This window comes from Protopterus annectens, chromosome 6.part0 (genome assembly GCF_019279795.1).
Source record: "Protopterus annectens isolate FY-2018-M chromosome 6.part0, PAN1.0, whole genome shotgun sequence".
NCBI classification, from domain to species: domain Eukaryota; kingdom Metazoa; phylum Chordata; order Ceratodontiformes; family Protopteridae; genus Protopterus; species Protopterus annectens.
The window spans coordinates 487871051-487886839 of NC_056737.1; the positions used below are offsets into that span (position 1 = coordinate 487871051).

Below are 15789 nucleotides of genomic sequence, written 5' to 3' on the forward strand. Positions count from 1 at the left end.
CAGATCATTATCTCAGAGGGACCAGAAAGCACGCTGCGAATTTTAGTTAGGAAAGAGATTCTTGGGAAAGTATGTCAGTGGTCAGAGCCATGGCCATAGTAGTCTGAAAAATAGCAATTCAGCACAGTCTCATTGTGCAGGCTTCTTGCATTTTGTCAGAGCACAACTCTGTGGCAGACCAGTTGAACATACTCAGGACGGACCCTCATGAATTGAACTGGAATCAAGGGGTCTTTCCAGGATTTCATCCATCTGTCAGATAGATCTGTTTGCTTCCATTCATAACAAACATCTGGTAAAATTCTGTTCCAGAACTCCTTGCTAGTAGGCTTGAAAAACAGCTGCATTCTCATTTCCTTTGTCAGTAATGTTCTTGTATGCCTTTTTATTATTTTCACTGATATCTAGCGTCATTCTGAAGATTCAGAATGACACCCAAAAGAGCATTGTGGTGACTTCCTTCTGGACCAGTCAACAGGGGTTGTCCTTTCTTTTGGTAATGGCCAAGAGCAATTAACACAAGCATCCAACGTAGATGATTTCATTTGGTCTTCAGCCTGTGGGTCCATGGATCCGAATCGGACCAGACACGGCCGCATAACTAGTATTTAAGCCGAGCTCCAAGTTCCTGCCATTATCCATAATGCCCCCCTGTCTCCTTCATCCCTTCAGATCTCATTTACATCTGAAACAGCTAGCAGTGTGCTCTGAGCTCCGAACGTATTTTGGGGTAAGTGAGTTAGTTTTTGGGTCTCTTTTTTTCTATCTCTGTGTGATTTTTTTCTTCTTTCTACCCTATCTTCCCTACCCGTGTTTGGAGTTGGTTAAAAAAAAAAAAGTCGTTGCTATTCCCGTACCAGTGTTCCTTTCTAGCTTTCTGTGCGTGTGTGCATGCATGTGTGTGTGCCTGTGTTTCTTTACCAGTTGGGAGTATGTCTGATACCCCTAAACCAGGGTTTAGTAAGTGCACAGAGTGTGGCCATAAGCTTTCACCAGCTGATGGCCACACTCTGTGCATAACTACACCCTGTCCAATCTGTGCGGGATTCACCTCATGGGCCCTTAAGGACAGGAGGGATAAGCTCATCCTTAAGGGAGTGCTTCCTTCCTCGGTCCACAGCCCCCACACCCCCAGCTTTGGCCACTACTTCTGCTGCTTCTCCTTCCCAGGCCTCTGGGACTCAAACTCCTGCCAAGTGGTCTGGGGAAGGAGAAAGACATCATAAAAAAGACAGGCCTAGGAAGCGGTTACCGGACCGCTTGGTTCTGGCTCGGCCTCCACCTAAAGCTAAGCCTCTCACCAGGCCAGGTACTCCCTGGCTCCACTGTTCCAGTTTTTTTCCTGAGCTGGAGATGTCCCGGTCTCCTCTTCAGGCCTCCCCTCATTAGCACTCCCGGATGGTGTAGGTGGCTGCTTCCTCCCATTCAACCTGGTGCCTAAGCAAGCTACAGATGGATAGGATGATGTGGAAGTTCATCTGCACCCAAATCCAGATGGGAGTCTTGCCTTACCCCCCTCTCCCTCTGGAGTGGGGAACTCACAGACCTTCTTCACTCCATTAACTCCTTCTCCGATCCAACCTTCGGTTTCGGAGCCCTTGGATACGAAGACTTTTGGCGTTGGGGGGGGCGGCATTGCTGCCGATGGTACCGTGTACCTCGATACTAGCCATTGCCTTGTGCGTGTCTGATCCGACCGGATCAGATCTGAGCTGTCAGAGCTGTAGCCTTCGCGTCGGATCCAATGATTTTTTTGTCCGCTCCGAGGTTGTCGGAGTGCAGTCTTCCCCTTGACACATCTCTGCTCCTGGAGTCTCTGCTCTGACTCCTCCAGTGGATCCGTGGGGGGGATGACTCCTCCTGCCACTTCACGAGATGTTCACTCCCATCGACCTTTGACGTGGCGGAGAGGGTTCTCTTGAGTTCGAGGCCCTTGACCATCTCGTCCTCGGACTCTGCCCCAACTCCCTCTGTTTTGGGTATGGCCCCGACTATCCTGCCATCTCAGGGACAGCCTGTGCCTGGTTTGCCTCAGGAAGCTCACCTGCAGTAGCAGCAAGAGGTTTGCGAGTTCCCCTCCAGAGAGTCCCACTGAGGAGGCTCCTTGCGAATTGATGTGCAAAAGGAGGCATGTGGACTCCTCTGTGAAGTTGCTAACCGAAGACACTGACTTGGAGGAAGGGGAAGGTTCCCCTCCAATCACCCCCTGAGGATATCTCCTTTGGAGACAGCCTAGAACTCCTTCGCCAGACTGGGGGGGGGGCAAGAAGGTGTTCTCTACTCAAAGGTGTTCTCCACTCGGGTGGCCACTTTCAAGGCGGTAGCAATACGTCCATGCATCTTCTCTCCCATGATACGGAGGGAACTGCCAGGGTGGCCGGTTCTGGCGTTGCTATGAGACGTCACACCTGGCTCTGGGTTTGCCATGTCTCGGAACCCTTCAAGGTGTCATTCTCAAATGCCCCTTATGATGATTCTTCCCTGTTGGGAAATTCATTCATGAGACCTTGGTCCAGAGTGAGTAGGATGGGAAGACACTGTCTGCCATCGGGATCCACTTCTCCGCCCCTCAAAGATCTTTCCAATAGAAATCAGCGAGGGGTGAAGAAGATGTGGTTCCGGAAGTCTCAGTTCTCCCAGGACACTCAGGACTCGTCTAGTCCTAGAGGCAGAGGGGGGTCCGAGGATCTTCATGTCTCCAGAGCTGATCTCTGGCAGACCCGTGCAGCAGCTCTGAAGGGCTGCCCAACTCCTCATCTCTGGAGGCAGTCGGGGGTCATCTGTCGCCACACCCTGCGGCATGGTAGTCTGTAACTACAGATCAGTGTGTATTGTAAATTATATCTAGAAGTTTATTCTATCCCGTTCATCGCACCATCTCGCCCACCAAATCACCTCTCAGACGTTCCACCCATGCAAAGGGCGGAAGCAGCACCAGAGATAGACAAGCTGCTTAAAAAATGAGCCATCCAACCCGTCCCCCTAGACCAATCTGGATCAGGCACTTATTCCAGATTCTTTTTAGTGCCAAAGAAAACAGGGGACCGAAGACCCATTCTGTATCTATCCACCTTGAACCTGTCAGTAGTCGAGGTGAAATTCCAGATGGTCACTCTTCAATCCATCCTGCCCTACCTGCAGGCCAAAGATTAGATGTAAACATAAAAAATAAACAGGTTGACCACGGCTGAAAGATCCAAGTATACGTCCACTTTCAACAAAGTATTCTTTAATGGAGAACAAGAGTAAGCACTTTCACGATCTAAAACAACTGATTGCTTCTTCAGACTCCTGTTTGGATGTGCTTGATTGACCTCCAGGATGCATGCAATATCAAGATGATCAGGCGCTCTTGGAGGTTTCTCCACTTCTGGCTTGGGGCTAATCATTTTCAGTTCAGAACCCTCCACTTTGGTCTCATCACAGCCCCCAGGGTGTTCACCAAAGTAATGGCAGTAGTAGCGGCTCACCTGAGGCTTCAGGGCATTCAGGTGTTCTCTTACCTGGACGATTGGCTCTTCACTGCTCCCAACAAGCATCTGCTTTGCTGAACCAGGGATTATTTCTTCTGGTTAGGGAACAGACTGGGCATCACCATCAATCTCAGCAAGTCGTCACTGGTTCTTGTTCAGATCCTAGAATTCATTGGGGCTCGGATGGACACTATCCAAATGAAAGTTTACCTCACTCCAGAGAAGGGTACACAATCTAAAGGTACACTTCTTGTATATTCTCCAGCCCCATTTTCCCACAGCAGAGACAGTTCTGAGGCCGTTGGGGTCCATGGCAGCCACGATCAACCTATTACCCATAGCACGACTCCATATGCAAATCGTTCAGTGGACACTAGCAGTCCAGTGGTCTTTATTACATCTACCATTGTCCCATTCAGTCCATATCTCCTGGGTATGCAAGGACTTTCTTCAGTGGTGGATTCTTTCTCCTGGCCTCATCAGGGGATGCCCCTTTCTTCCGCCCTTTCCCAAAACCACAGTGACCACGGATGCCTCCTAGCTAGGGTGTGGGGGGGCATTGCTTGGGAAGGACAGTCCAAGGCATGTGATCCCCATCCGAGACCAGTTTGCTTATCAACATCCATGCGATGAGGGCAGTTTTTCTTGGGTTACAGGCCCTTCATGCCCATCTTCCTCTAGGGACGATTGCTATCCCAGAAAGACAACTCGTCGGTAGTCTGGTATATCAGCAAACAAGGAGGGACCAGATCTTTACCCCCTTTTTCACGAAGCCATGAAAGTGTGGGAATGGGCGATCTTCACCGGTCGTTTTCTGGTGGAAACGCATATCCCGGGATGGTCCAACATTCTAGCGGACAGGGTCAGCAGAACTATCCTGATGCTTTATGAGTGGTCTCTGAATCCTTCAGTTGTGGAGCAGATCTTTCTAAAGTGGGGTCGTTCTTGCTGCGATCTATTTGCATCTCCTTCCAATGCAAAATGCAGCAAATTCTTCGCTCTGAACCCCCCTCAGAGGAAGCCTCCAGAGACGCACTGATCCATGCTTGGCCTCTGGGTCTTCTTTATGCCTACCCCCCCCCCCCCCCAGTATCCCTCATTTCAATGTTTCTTCAGAAAGTTCGCAGGCTGGGGAGCACTGTAATTCTCATTGCCCCATTCTGACCTCGCTAAGTCTGGTTTCCCTCCCTCTGGTCTCACCTAGTAGTCCCACCATGGACCTTGGATCTGACTCGGATCTTATTTCGCATCCCTCGGGGATTCCTCACCCAGACCTGGACAGTCTGAAATTCAACACTTGGCTGCTCCAGTTCCCTTGATTATTAGGACTCCTGGTTTATCTTCTCCTGTTAAAAAAACATTTTGGTGGCAGCTCACAAATCCTCCACCAGAAGGTTATATCATAGCAAGTGGAAACTGTTCTCCATGTGGGCCTCTCAGAGGTCTTTGGATCCCTTTATGACTCCTGTCTCTGCAGTATTAGTTTTTGGCAGGGATTTTTCAGCAAGGTACCAGTTCCTCCACTGTCAAACTCCAGCTGGCCGCAATTTCTAATTTTCATGTGGAGGAAAATGTCTTCATTAGCCTCTTCTAAGCTTTGCAAGACCTTCCTTAAGGGTACCTTTCTTTTAAGATTCCCAGTGAAGGATCCTATGCCTCCATGGGACCTCACCTTTGTATTTCAGGCTTCAGTCTTCACTCTGTTTGAGAATGCAGCTTCGGTAGATTTGCAGTATCTATCTTGGATGACTCCCTTTTTGGTAGCTATTACATCTGCCAGGAGGGTGTCGAAACTTCAAGCATGATCCATTCCGTACATGATTTTTAATAATGACAGGGTCTCCCTGTGCACTAATCCATCCTTTCTTCCCAAAGTAGTGTCAGAAGCCAGTATTAATCAGATTATCAATCTTCCTGTCTTTTTTCCTAATTTCCAGAACAGGGGCGAATGGAAATTACACCTGCTGGATGTACGCAGACAATTGCGATTCTATTTGCACAAGACAAAATCTTTTCATAAATCTGATCAGTTGTTCCTTTCTTACTCAAAACATTCTTAGGGAAGCCAATTTCTAAAGTGATGATTGCTCGTTGGATTTTCCAATGCATTATTCAAGCTTATTCTATCAAGGGAATTTCCCCTCCAGGTCAGGTAAAAGCGCATTCTACTAAGGTCTGTGGCCTCTTCAGTGGCTTTTTGGTCCAGGGTGTTGCTGGATGACATTTGTTTTGCAGCTACTTGGTCCTCATCTCATACCTTCATCTCACATTACAAATTGGACATTGTATCCAGGAACAGGGCATCCGTTGGCTCCACAGTGCTCCAGATTATCCTTCCATGAAGGCCACCCAGATGTTAGTAGCTGGGGACACTGTCCCACAGGTTGAAGAACAAATTAAGTCAACTACTTTAGATAAAGAAGTTATGTACTCACCATAACATTCCATCTGAGTAGTTGTACATCATTTGGCTTCAACTATCCCCCCTTCTTCCCCCGACCTTGTCACTAATGTCCTGACCATGTATATGGGAGTTGTAGATTCCACGAGTGTCCCTTCTAATGCTTGGCTTAGGAATCTTTGGACTGTCAGTAGTATCAAGGTCTTGTTGGGTTGGGTGTATATTTTATGCTTAGCAGCAAACTTGATCTGAAGGGAGGAAGGAGACAGGGGGGCATTGTGGGTAAGAGGAGGAGCTTGGATTACATTGTAGTTACGCAGCCATGTCGGATCCATAGACCCACAGGTCGAAGACAAATGAAATACAACTACTCAGATGGAACGTTATGGTGAGTACTTAACGTCTTCCTGACAGACTGGCCCACCTCACACAAGACAGGAGTTGTTTGATACACCCCAACTTGAAACAACCTAAAATGACTGCCTGGGTGAAGGACTTCTTATACCTTTTAGGCACCTATTTTCTGAGGATGTGCAGCAGGTATTAAAGTGCCAAAGAAGCCTACTACTAGTAAACCATATATTAGCAAATGGAAAAAAAAAACTTGGTGCCATATTAAGAACCAAAGCCATTACAATGCTAACATTTCTTTGGTTCTACAATATTTGTGAGAGTTCTTAGCCTCTGGCCTGTCTTATTCCTCTGTCGTGGTTCATCTTTCTGCCATTTCAGCATGTTTGCCCATGAGTCCCACTCTCATGTCAAGCTGTTTTTGAAAGAGTTCTGTATACCCATCCACCTAGAGAGCAGGGGTTTTCTTTAGGGGATTTTAATTATATTTTGGAAAAACTAACACTTTCTCCATTTGAGCCCAGTTCATCAGACTGATTTGAGGATTTTATCATGGAAAAGTGTTTTTTTTTTTATTCCTCTCTTTTTTTTCTTGTGGTGGATCAGCCATATGGTTTCTTTGAGAATAATTCTCTTGTGCGTAAAGTGGTATATATGTTGACTTTACGCCAAGGTGTCCATCTCCCTGTCGTCTTTCTTTCCAGACCCTAAAAATGAGTGGGAGATGATTCTTCATACTGTGGATGTCCACAGCCATCTCAGATCCTATCTTGACAAAATGAAAACCTTCATAAATTCTGATCTTTTGTTGATTTTGTATGATGGCAAGAAAAAAGGACTGCCATATTACTACCTTAGCAAGTAATTTCCATGCATAGTCAAGGCACATTCTACTAGGGCCTTAGCTTCTTCAGTGGCTATTTGGAAAGGAGTGAACTCTAGAAGCATTCTGGAGGCAGCAGTGTGGTCCGTTGTACATTAATAAAACATTGCAAACTACACTCCTTTTCCAAGTCGCTTTGCTTGGACCATTCTCCAAGGGGTTCTGGACCCTCATCCTTCCTAAACTTTCTAAGCTTGAATATTTTACCCATATAGCTTTACATACAGTTGCGTAAGTGAACTTGCTGTAGCTGTAGGTCTTCAAGTAGATCTCTGCAGTAGCTGCTCCTTCTGTCCCATTCCCCTTATTTTTTGCATGATTTTCTTTGCCAGGGTAAGTACATTTATCATATGTACCTAGCATTTTCTTGCTTTAGGGCTCTAGCCTCCCTGTACATTTGGCATGAAAACTCTAAAGGGCTTGGCATCCACAGTGCTGACTTTCTTCCTGCTCTGCTCAAACTTCCAATGGTCTTGGCATGTGGAAATTGCCCTTAACGTTTTGGAAGTTGTCTGGCTGTTCTATAATATGCAGGATTTAACCCATATAGCTTAGGCTACTGTTGCAGTGATCTAGTTGAATAACAGCTGTCATGGTAAGTTTAATTATACAACTGTAATTTCTTTGAAAGTCAAGTACAGAGCTTTTATAAAAAATATACAGATGTGCAAAGTGTTCAGCTATCCAAAAGCTGTTTAAGTAGTAAAGTCCAAGTTTGAGGTTGAGCTTTTAAAGTCTTACAGTCTTGACTAGAACCTTTGTGTTGTTTCTTTTCTTCTTCTTTTTTCGGCTTTTCCCGGTTAGGGGTTGCCACAGCGGATCACCATCCACTCATGATTGGCAGTGGAGTTTTACAGTGTTGAGTTGCCAGCCCGGTGCCCAACCTTCCACAGAAGGCACACACTCATGCCTAGGGCCAATTTAGTGTGTCCAGTCTACCTACAGCATGTCTTTGGGATGTGGGAGGAAACCGGAGCTCTCGGAGGAAACCCACGCGACCACAGGGAGGACATGCAGACTCCACACAGAAGGCACCCCAGTCGAGGATCGAACCAGAGAACCTCTTGCTGTGAGTCGGCAACGCTAACCGCTGCACCACTGTGGCTGCCCCTGTGTTGTTTCCTTTCTAATGCAATAAAAAGCTACTTTCTGCCTATATAATGTCTTTCTCTCAAAGACTGGGATAACCGTCATTTTTTTTTTTTTAAACAACTTTTCTTTTCTTCTTAGTTGCCCTAAATGTTTGGAGAGTTTGCCCAGAAACACTTGCAATTAAGTTCTTAACTTTCCTCATAAAACAGTGGATGGAGTTTAGCTTCCACATCTTAAAATGTAGCTATTTTCCCAGGAAGATCAACTCTGATGCAGGCTGGATACAGCATTTTAAATTTAAAATTCCCTCTCCTACACAGCTTTTTTGTAATACAAAATGCTTTCCAGTCTTGCCTTGTTTCAGCTGAGTAGTCATGATTACAGCAGTTTAATTTTCGACCACTTTCCTTTCTCTTCTAAGAGCTCCTAGTTTGGACAGAATCCTTTCTTTAAGTTTATGGGTGTGCAAATTCATTCGGAGTGATAGGAGCCAAGACAGCCCATAAGCATGTTTTATCTCTTTTCTTGTCAGCTGTCCAGTCCCTTACACCAGCTTATCTTTTGTGAACTCAGCACAATTCACCTCCTCAGCCTTTTCAGGGATAACTGTGAAGCATTTGTTTTACTTTTCGCTTAGATTGTGTGTTCTTCCATTGCTTCTGTGGGGAATATATTGTATTTCATCTCCTTGATGATCATCTTTAGCGGACCGGAGTTCTGCTGTGGCGACCCCTAACCGGGAAAAGCCGAAAGAAAGATGATCATCTTCAAGTCCATCAACTGTGTCACAGATGAGAACTCGGTGTTGCTTCCACTCCTTCCATTCTATTATCTTATTCTTTAATATAGTAGCAATCTTGTGTAGTTCTGACACTGACTCAAATCTCTCTTCTTCCATGCTCACCATTGTCTTTGTAGTCAGCAGGTTCTGTCTGCTAGTTTCAAGACTGTCCTCCTCAGCTTGGGATTCAGTCTAGCTCCAAACTGCTGCTTTCTTTTCACCATACAAGCAAAACTAATAAACCACATCACCACTAGAGTTTTACTGGTAAAATCTATATTAACAATTTTAGACCTGTAGCATTAAAACTACAGTTTTCATCTTCTAAGGAGAAGGATCTCTCTGTTTATACCCACCTGACATGTTCTCTACCATGACGACAAGTCCTCAGTGCTACGTTTGTATAGGTGTTCAGTTTGAACATAAACAGCTTTTAGATATCTTACTCAGTAGTGGGAAAAGTAATATTAGTCTATAGTGGGAAGGCTGAGTGGTGCTGGCATTCTTTGGTATGGAAAAGTGACCTTTTTACTCGCAGAAGTATTAATTCCCCATTAGGGTGTGCATTTGCAGAAGTGCATCACTGGCTTGGTAATATAATTTGAAGACATTCTTAAGAATTTAGAATGACGTTTTATCATCTTTTATCTTGCCTGGTAAATTGCCTGATGTGACTTGTGGGAGTATACAAACTAGAAAGAGGAAGGAGTCCAGAAAAGGCTGAAAAGTGTGTGGCAAATGAGAAGCAAAACTTAACGACAGTTAATTAGTTTCATGTGCTGTGGAGTGTATTGTTCCTTGATATGCTTGTAAGGAGATGATTACTTCTTCGTGGTAACCAGTGTTTGCGGTTGGTTTTACAGATTGGTGCTTCCAGGATGGACCCTAATCTTTTTCTTATGTTGATCCTGCGAAGGTTTGAGCTGTTTGAATTATTCAAGAAACCATTCCTCCACAAAGACAAGGTGAGTGAAGCTTAATTCTTGCAGAACGTCAAGTGAATATATTGCACATCACTTAAATAAGCCGGTACTTGACTATCCCTAGTTTGCCTTTTAGACAAGTAACTGGTTAAATGGCTTGATGAGCTGTTGAACATAACTAACTGCATTTAGAGGATGAAATGTTTGCATATTACAAACACAAGTTCACAGTTTGAGGATGAAAAGTTTGCTTATTATACACACACATATACAGTGATAAGCCAGAAATTTACGGAAAATGCAGTGCCAATAACACAAAAGTGCCGATAAACACAAGCACTGTAGAGGTACCAAAGGCAAAAAAAGGCTCAAGAATCTACAGCAAACCATAACTTTTAATAAATAAAAAATAACACTTAAAATGTTTAACTTTGTCACCGCGTGTTTTGTCTCTACAGTACTGAGACTTCAGAAATACGTCCACACATATAAATCCCTCCTTTTATTACAAGCAAGTCAATCATCAATTAATACCTATTAATAAAGTAATTATAACTACTAATGTATATGAATAAGTTATAAAAACAATAAATTAAACTGCTGAGTTATATCGGGAACAATACTGTGCACATATGAGCATCCCTGCCTAATGTTGGAAGTCATCTGGAAATGTAAATTTTTACAGTATAAATGTAAATATAAATCTCCATTAAGCTAAAATACTGTTGTTCAGTAAATACACATAGCAATGCTACCCTCTAATAACCAACGCTGAAATATCCTTATAAAAAGGACATTATGAATTGAAAATACAAGTATCCGAGGAATATTGACATTGTGTTGTAATAAAAACAATTTGTATAACTAAAAGTTGACACAATCTGAGAGAAAATTTATCTTATAACCTAGCTACTCTAATTTTTAATAGAGAGATTATGGAGATGTCATTCAAACCAGGAGCCTCATTGGCCCGTAAATAAATTTGTCAGTAGATCTCCCGGTATTCAATTATTTCCTCCCATAAACCCCCTCTACTATTCCAAGGGACACTTTCCAGGACAAAAAAAGTAAACCTGAAATCTTTGCAAACCAAACTATGTTTAAACAATGTGTTAGTATTACTTATCGTAATACTATATAGATGCTCATAGATTGTCCTTTTCAGGATTCTTTCAGTTTTGCCCACGTAAAAGGCATTGCATGCTGAACACGTGGCCAAATATATAATGCCTTTGCTCTCACAGTTGCTGTACTCTTGATTGTATCAACTTGTCCCTATTAGGAATGTATATACAGCTGGTGTCGCTCAGGTACATGCATTGTGTATACCTACCGCACCTAAATGTGCCAAATTTCTTAATGGATGAAACTCGACTAACCTTATTCTTGTATTCTAAAATGCACTTAATGTTCATACTACTTTTGTAAATAAAATGAATAGAACCCGTAAATAAATTGTCCACATCAGTAAAAATTTTAAAAAGATCCCAATAAGTATGAATAATCTTGGTAATATTTGAAGTGTCCATATTGTAACTGGTAATAAAAGCTCCTGGGTAGCTCAAATTGTTACCCCGTGAATTTCATGTACAATATTCTTATTTTTTGAGTACAGTACTATGCCCTTTTTCCCCAATACAGGGAAATATTTTAGACCTGTCTCTTCTGACTTCCTGAATAACTTCATGATACCCAACCCTATGTGGAATTCCCAAAGTGCATAAAAATGTTTTAGATCCTCCTATGAGACTGATTGTGGCAGCACGGGGATCCAAAACACATTCATTAGCAATATATGTTGAAAGAAAATTGAAGAGGTTAGGTTTGACTTGTTAGGCACTGGCTTTTTGAAGGAGACTCGGGATTTTTTCGAGAGGTAGAAGTTGGTTTATACAATGAGAATATGATTTTTTGTCACTATAGACATTATGGACCTCTTTACTGTTATTCCCCACAAAGTAGGTTTAAAATGGTTTGAAGACTCTGGGGGGGGGGGGGTTAATAATATTTTTAATTTTAAAGAATTTAGGGTAGTATTAGAACTTATGGAAGTATTTCTGCACAACAGTTTTATTGCATTTGAGGGTGAATTCTACAGACAAACAAGTGGGGTAGCTATGGGTGCGAGCTGTGCACCCAGCTACACCAGTATCGTCCTACAGATGTGGGAAAAGAAATTTGCGTGGAACTCGCCATATACGCATTGTTGGAATTTTTATGAGATTTCTGGACAATATCTGTATATTTTAGATTGGTATGGAACAAGAACTGGGAAAATTCATAGATTATATAGGATAAATGACAACATTTTTAAAGTTTACATACAACGTTGACAAACTGAAAGTTAACTATTTGGATGTCACTTTACATGTAATAGGTCATGAAAGACGGTTTAACACTACAATATGTAGAAAACCAACTTTTTTGAATTATTACTTACATTATATTAGCACCCACCCTTACAAACAGAAACATAGCATTGTTAAGGGGCAATTTATAAGGGCTTTCTAGGATGACCTCAGAGGAGGGTGACTTTCTAGACCAATGTGAACATGTTTCTAGAAAGGAAATATCCTTATAGTTAACTAAATGAAGTTATTCAGGAAGTCAGAACAGAGAGGTCTAATAAATATTTCCCTGTATTGGGGAAAAGGGCATAGTATTGTACTCAAAGAATAAGAATATTGTACATGGAATTTATGGGAGTAACAATTTGAGCTACCCAGGAGCTTTTAGTACCAGTTACAATACAGACACTTATTACCAATATTATTCATACTTATTGGGATCTTTTTAGAAATGTTATTGATGTGGACAAATTTATTTATTTCATTTATTTTACATTTGTTTACTGGGATGGTCTGACTGGACACAGGTCCATTTACAGTGGAGGCCCAGGGAGAAAAGCTCCACAGTAGAGAATAAAACAGAATGAGACAGACAAGCACATATAAGCAATATTAGTGTATACAAATACAACATGGATAACATATAGTAGCACTGAACTGGAGAGCAACTGTTAGTTATAAACAATGAAGGATTAAGGGTTCTATTCATTTTATTTACAAAAGAAGTATGAACATTGTGTATTTTAGAATACAAGAATAAGGGTTTCCTCCATTAACAATTTTGGCACATTTAGGTGCGGTAGGTGTACACAATGCACGTACGTGAGCAACACCAGCTGTATATACATTCCTAGTAGGGACAAGTTGATACAGTCAAAAGAGTACAGCAACTGTGAGAGCAAAGGCATAATATATTTGTGCATGTGTTCAGCGTGCAATATCTTTTACATGGGCAATACTGAAAGAACCTTTAAAGGTGAATCTATGAGCACCGATATAGTATTATGACAAGTTATACTAACAACGCATTGTTTAAACATAGTTTGGTTTGCAAAGATTTCAGGTTTACTTTTTTGTCCTGGAAAGTGCCCATTGAAATAGTAGAGGGGTTTATGAGAGGAAAAAATCGAATACCGGGAAACCTGTTGGCAAATTTATTTACAGGCCAATGAGGCTCCTGGTTTGAATTACACTATCTCCCTAGTATGTCTATTAAAAATTAAAGCAGTTAGGTTATAACATAAATTTTCTTTCAGATTGTGTCAACTTTGTAATTATACAAATTGTTTTAATTATAACACAATGTCAATATTGATTTTTATGTATTGTGTTTCCTTGAATACTTGTATTTTCAGTTCATAATGTCCTTTTTATAAGGATATTTCAGCCTTGGCCATTAGAGGGTAGTATTGCTATGTGTATTTATTGAACAACGGTTTTATCATTTAATGGATATTTATATTTTATTGTAAAAATTTACATTTCCAGATGGCTTCCAACGTTGGGTAGAGATGTTTATATGTGCACAGTATTGTTCCTGATATTATCATGGATCTGATGTTTGTTTTTTTTTTTTGTGTTATGGCTCATCCCTTATGCAGACAGGGAGATGACTGTCTTAGAAAACTGTTACAGCTTGAGAATAAATTTATAATCAGTTTTGGTACATTGTTTCCAAAAGGTTTAAACCAAGAAGTTAATAACTAAAATTGGGTAAATAATAATATCTATTTTTGATAAATATCTAAGAAGTTTCATAAGGGCATACATTACTATTCTATGTGCTCTTTCTGCGAGTGTTCCTATATTAGCCATATTAGCTAATTGATGTAATTGAGATAATTAAGCAATCCAGGTTTAGTGTATAATTTATTCCCTTTGAAGGCTCACAGCCGAGGTACCAGGAAGCACCAGTAAATCTTTGGAAACCATCATTGTGACTCCAGTGTGGACTGTGTTTTGGTAGAGCCTTTATTCAGCTTTTTTCTCATTGTACATTGTTCCTGATATAATTCAGTTTAATTTGTTTTTATAACTTATTCATATATATTAGTGGTTTTAATTACTTTATTAGTAGGTGTTAATTGATGGTTGACTTGCTTGTAATATAAGGAGGGATTGTATTTGTGTAAATGTATTTCTGAAGTCTCAGTGCTGTAGAGACGAAAAATGCGGTGACAAAGTTAAGCTTTTAAATGTTATTTTTTTATTTATTAAAAGTTACGGTTTGCTGTGGTTTCTTGAGCTTTTTTGTTTGGCTTTGGTACCTCTATAGTGCTTGTATTTATTTTATACAGTGATGTTTTTTTCTGTTTCAAAACTATAAAGTTCTCATCAGGATCCTTGGATTAAATGGAGTCAGGTCTGCAGTATAGATTGTTCAGCCCTGGGTACTGCTCAGATGACCTGTGTTCAATTTACCAGCCCAGCTGCTTGAAGAGCTGACTCAAAAGGAATAGGAGTAAACAGCTGACTGTTGCTCACCCACCTTTGATAGAAGGCATTAGTGAGGTTCTAAAGCAAAACTTGATGAAAGCTTGTGATTGCTGCTTTTCCACTGGGGTTGAAGTATTAGAAGCAGTCAGAAATACCTCCTAGCCTGCACTGAATGACAACCAGGACTGCCATCTCCCAATCCCTGCTTTTGCCTTCCTCAGCTTAGTGTCCTCTTATTAGAGGAATTCTTGGTTGTGAAGTGGGGGGAAGAAGGACCCAAAATATTTTGAACAATATCCTCTTGCAGTAGATAACTTACTGCATTAGTTTCTGCAGATGCTTAGATTAGTTTGGCCATTTTGTTCACCAGAGGCCTGAATGATACTGCAACATTCCTATGTGATGTATATGTGTTTGTATGAGCAATCACTTATGTTTCTTCTAGCTGTTGCCCACTGCTTCATGTTAGAGCTCACAGTGATTATAGTTTGTTTCCTTTGCATTATGATGTACTGACAATTTACTGTTTTTAGTTATTTCACAGTCTTTTTTTTTTTGTACTTCGATACTAAAGCTCCTTACAGAGACAATAATGGAAAGAGCCTAACTTTGTCGCCTTCAAAATATAGCCCCCACTTCTCAAAGGAAAAGTAGCATTTGTAGGTCTTTGTCTAATTTCTGTTCTGCTGTGAAGAGAAAAAAGATCATAAACTGTAGTGTCAGAAGTGTTCTTGCTGCCTTTTTTTTTTTCTAAATTGAGTGGATTTTCTGGATTCCTTTGGAATCACCCCGCTAACCAGAATATTCTGTCTGCTACCCAACATGGCTTTAGACTCTTATCACAGCACCACCACATTTCTAATTAGCTTTACTAATGCCATAGACCTCAATAGAAATGCAGGTACCCTGGTCTCTTCTCTCTTTCTAGATGTGCCAAAGGCTTTTGACACAGTTTCCCACCATAAATTGCTCTTTGAACACTCTTCCATAGATCTCTCCCAGTCTGTACGGTAATGTTTACATAGCTACCTGTCCAACAGGGTACACGCTGTAAAATGGAAACAGAATCTCTTCCCCCTTCCTACCACTCTCTTTTGGTGT

The 15789-nt window shown here is 41.6% G+C and overlaps 1 protein-coding gene across 1 annotated transcript in view; it reads left to right on the forward strand.

Moving 5' to 3' along the window:
- The window catches only part of UBR1 (ubiquitin protein ligase E3 component n-recognin 1), a gene marked incomplete in the record, with an annotated part of 4571807 nt that overhangs the window by 1878562 nt on the left and 2677456 nt on the right, over positions 1-15789 (forward strand). The window contains 1 exon segment of the mRNA XM_044074213.1: positions 9845-9946. Within this exon segment, the coding sequence (XP_043930148.1) occupies positions 9845-9946 (102 nt within the window).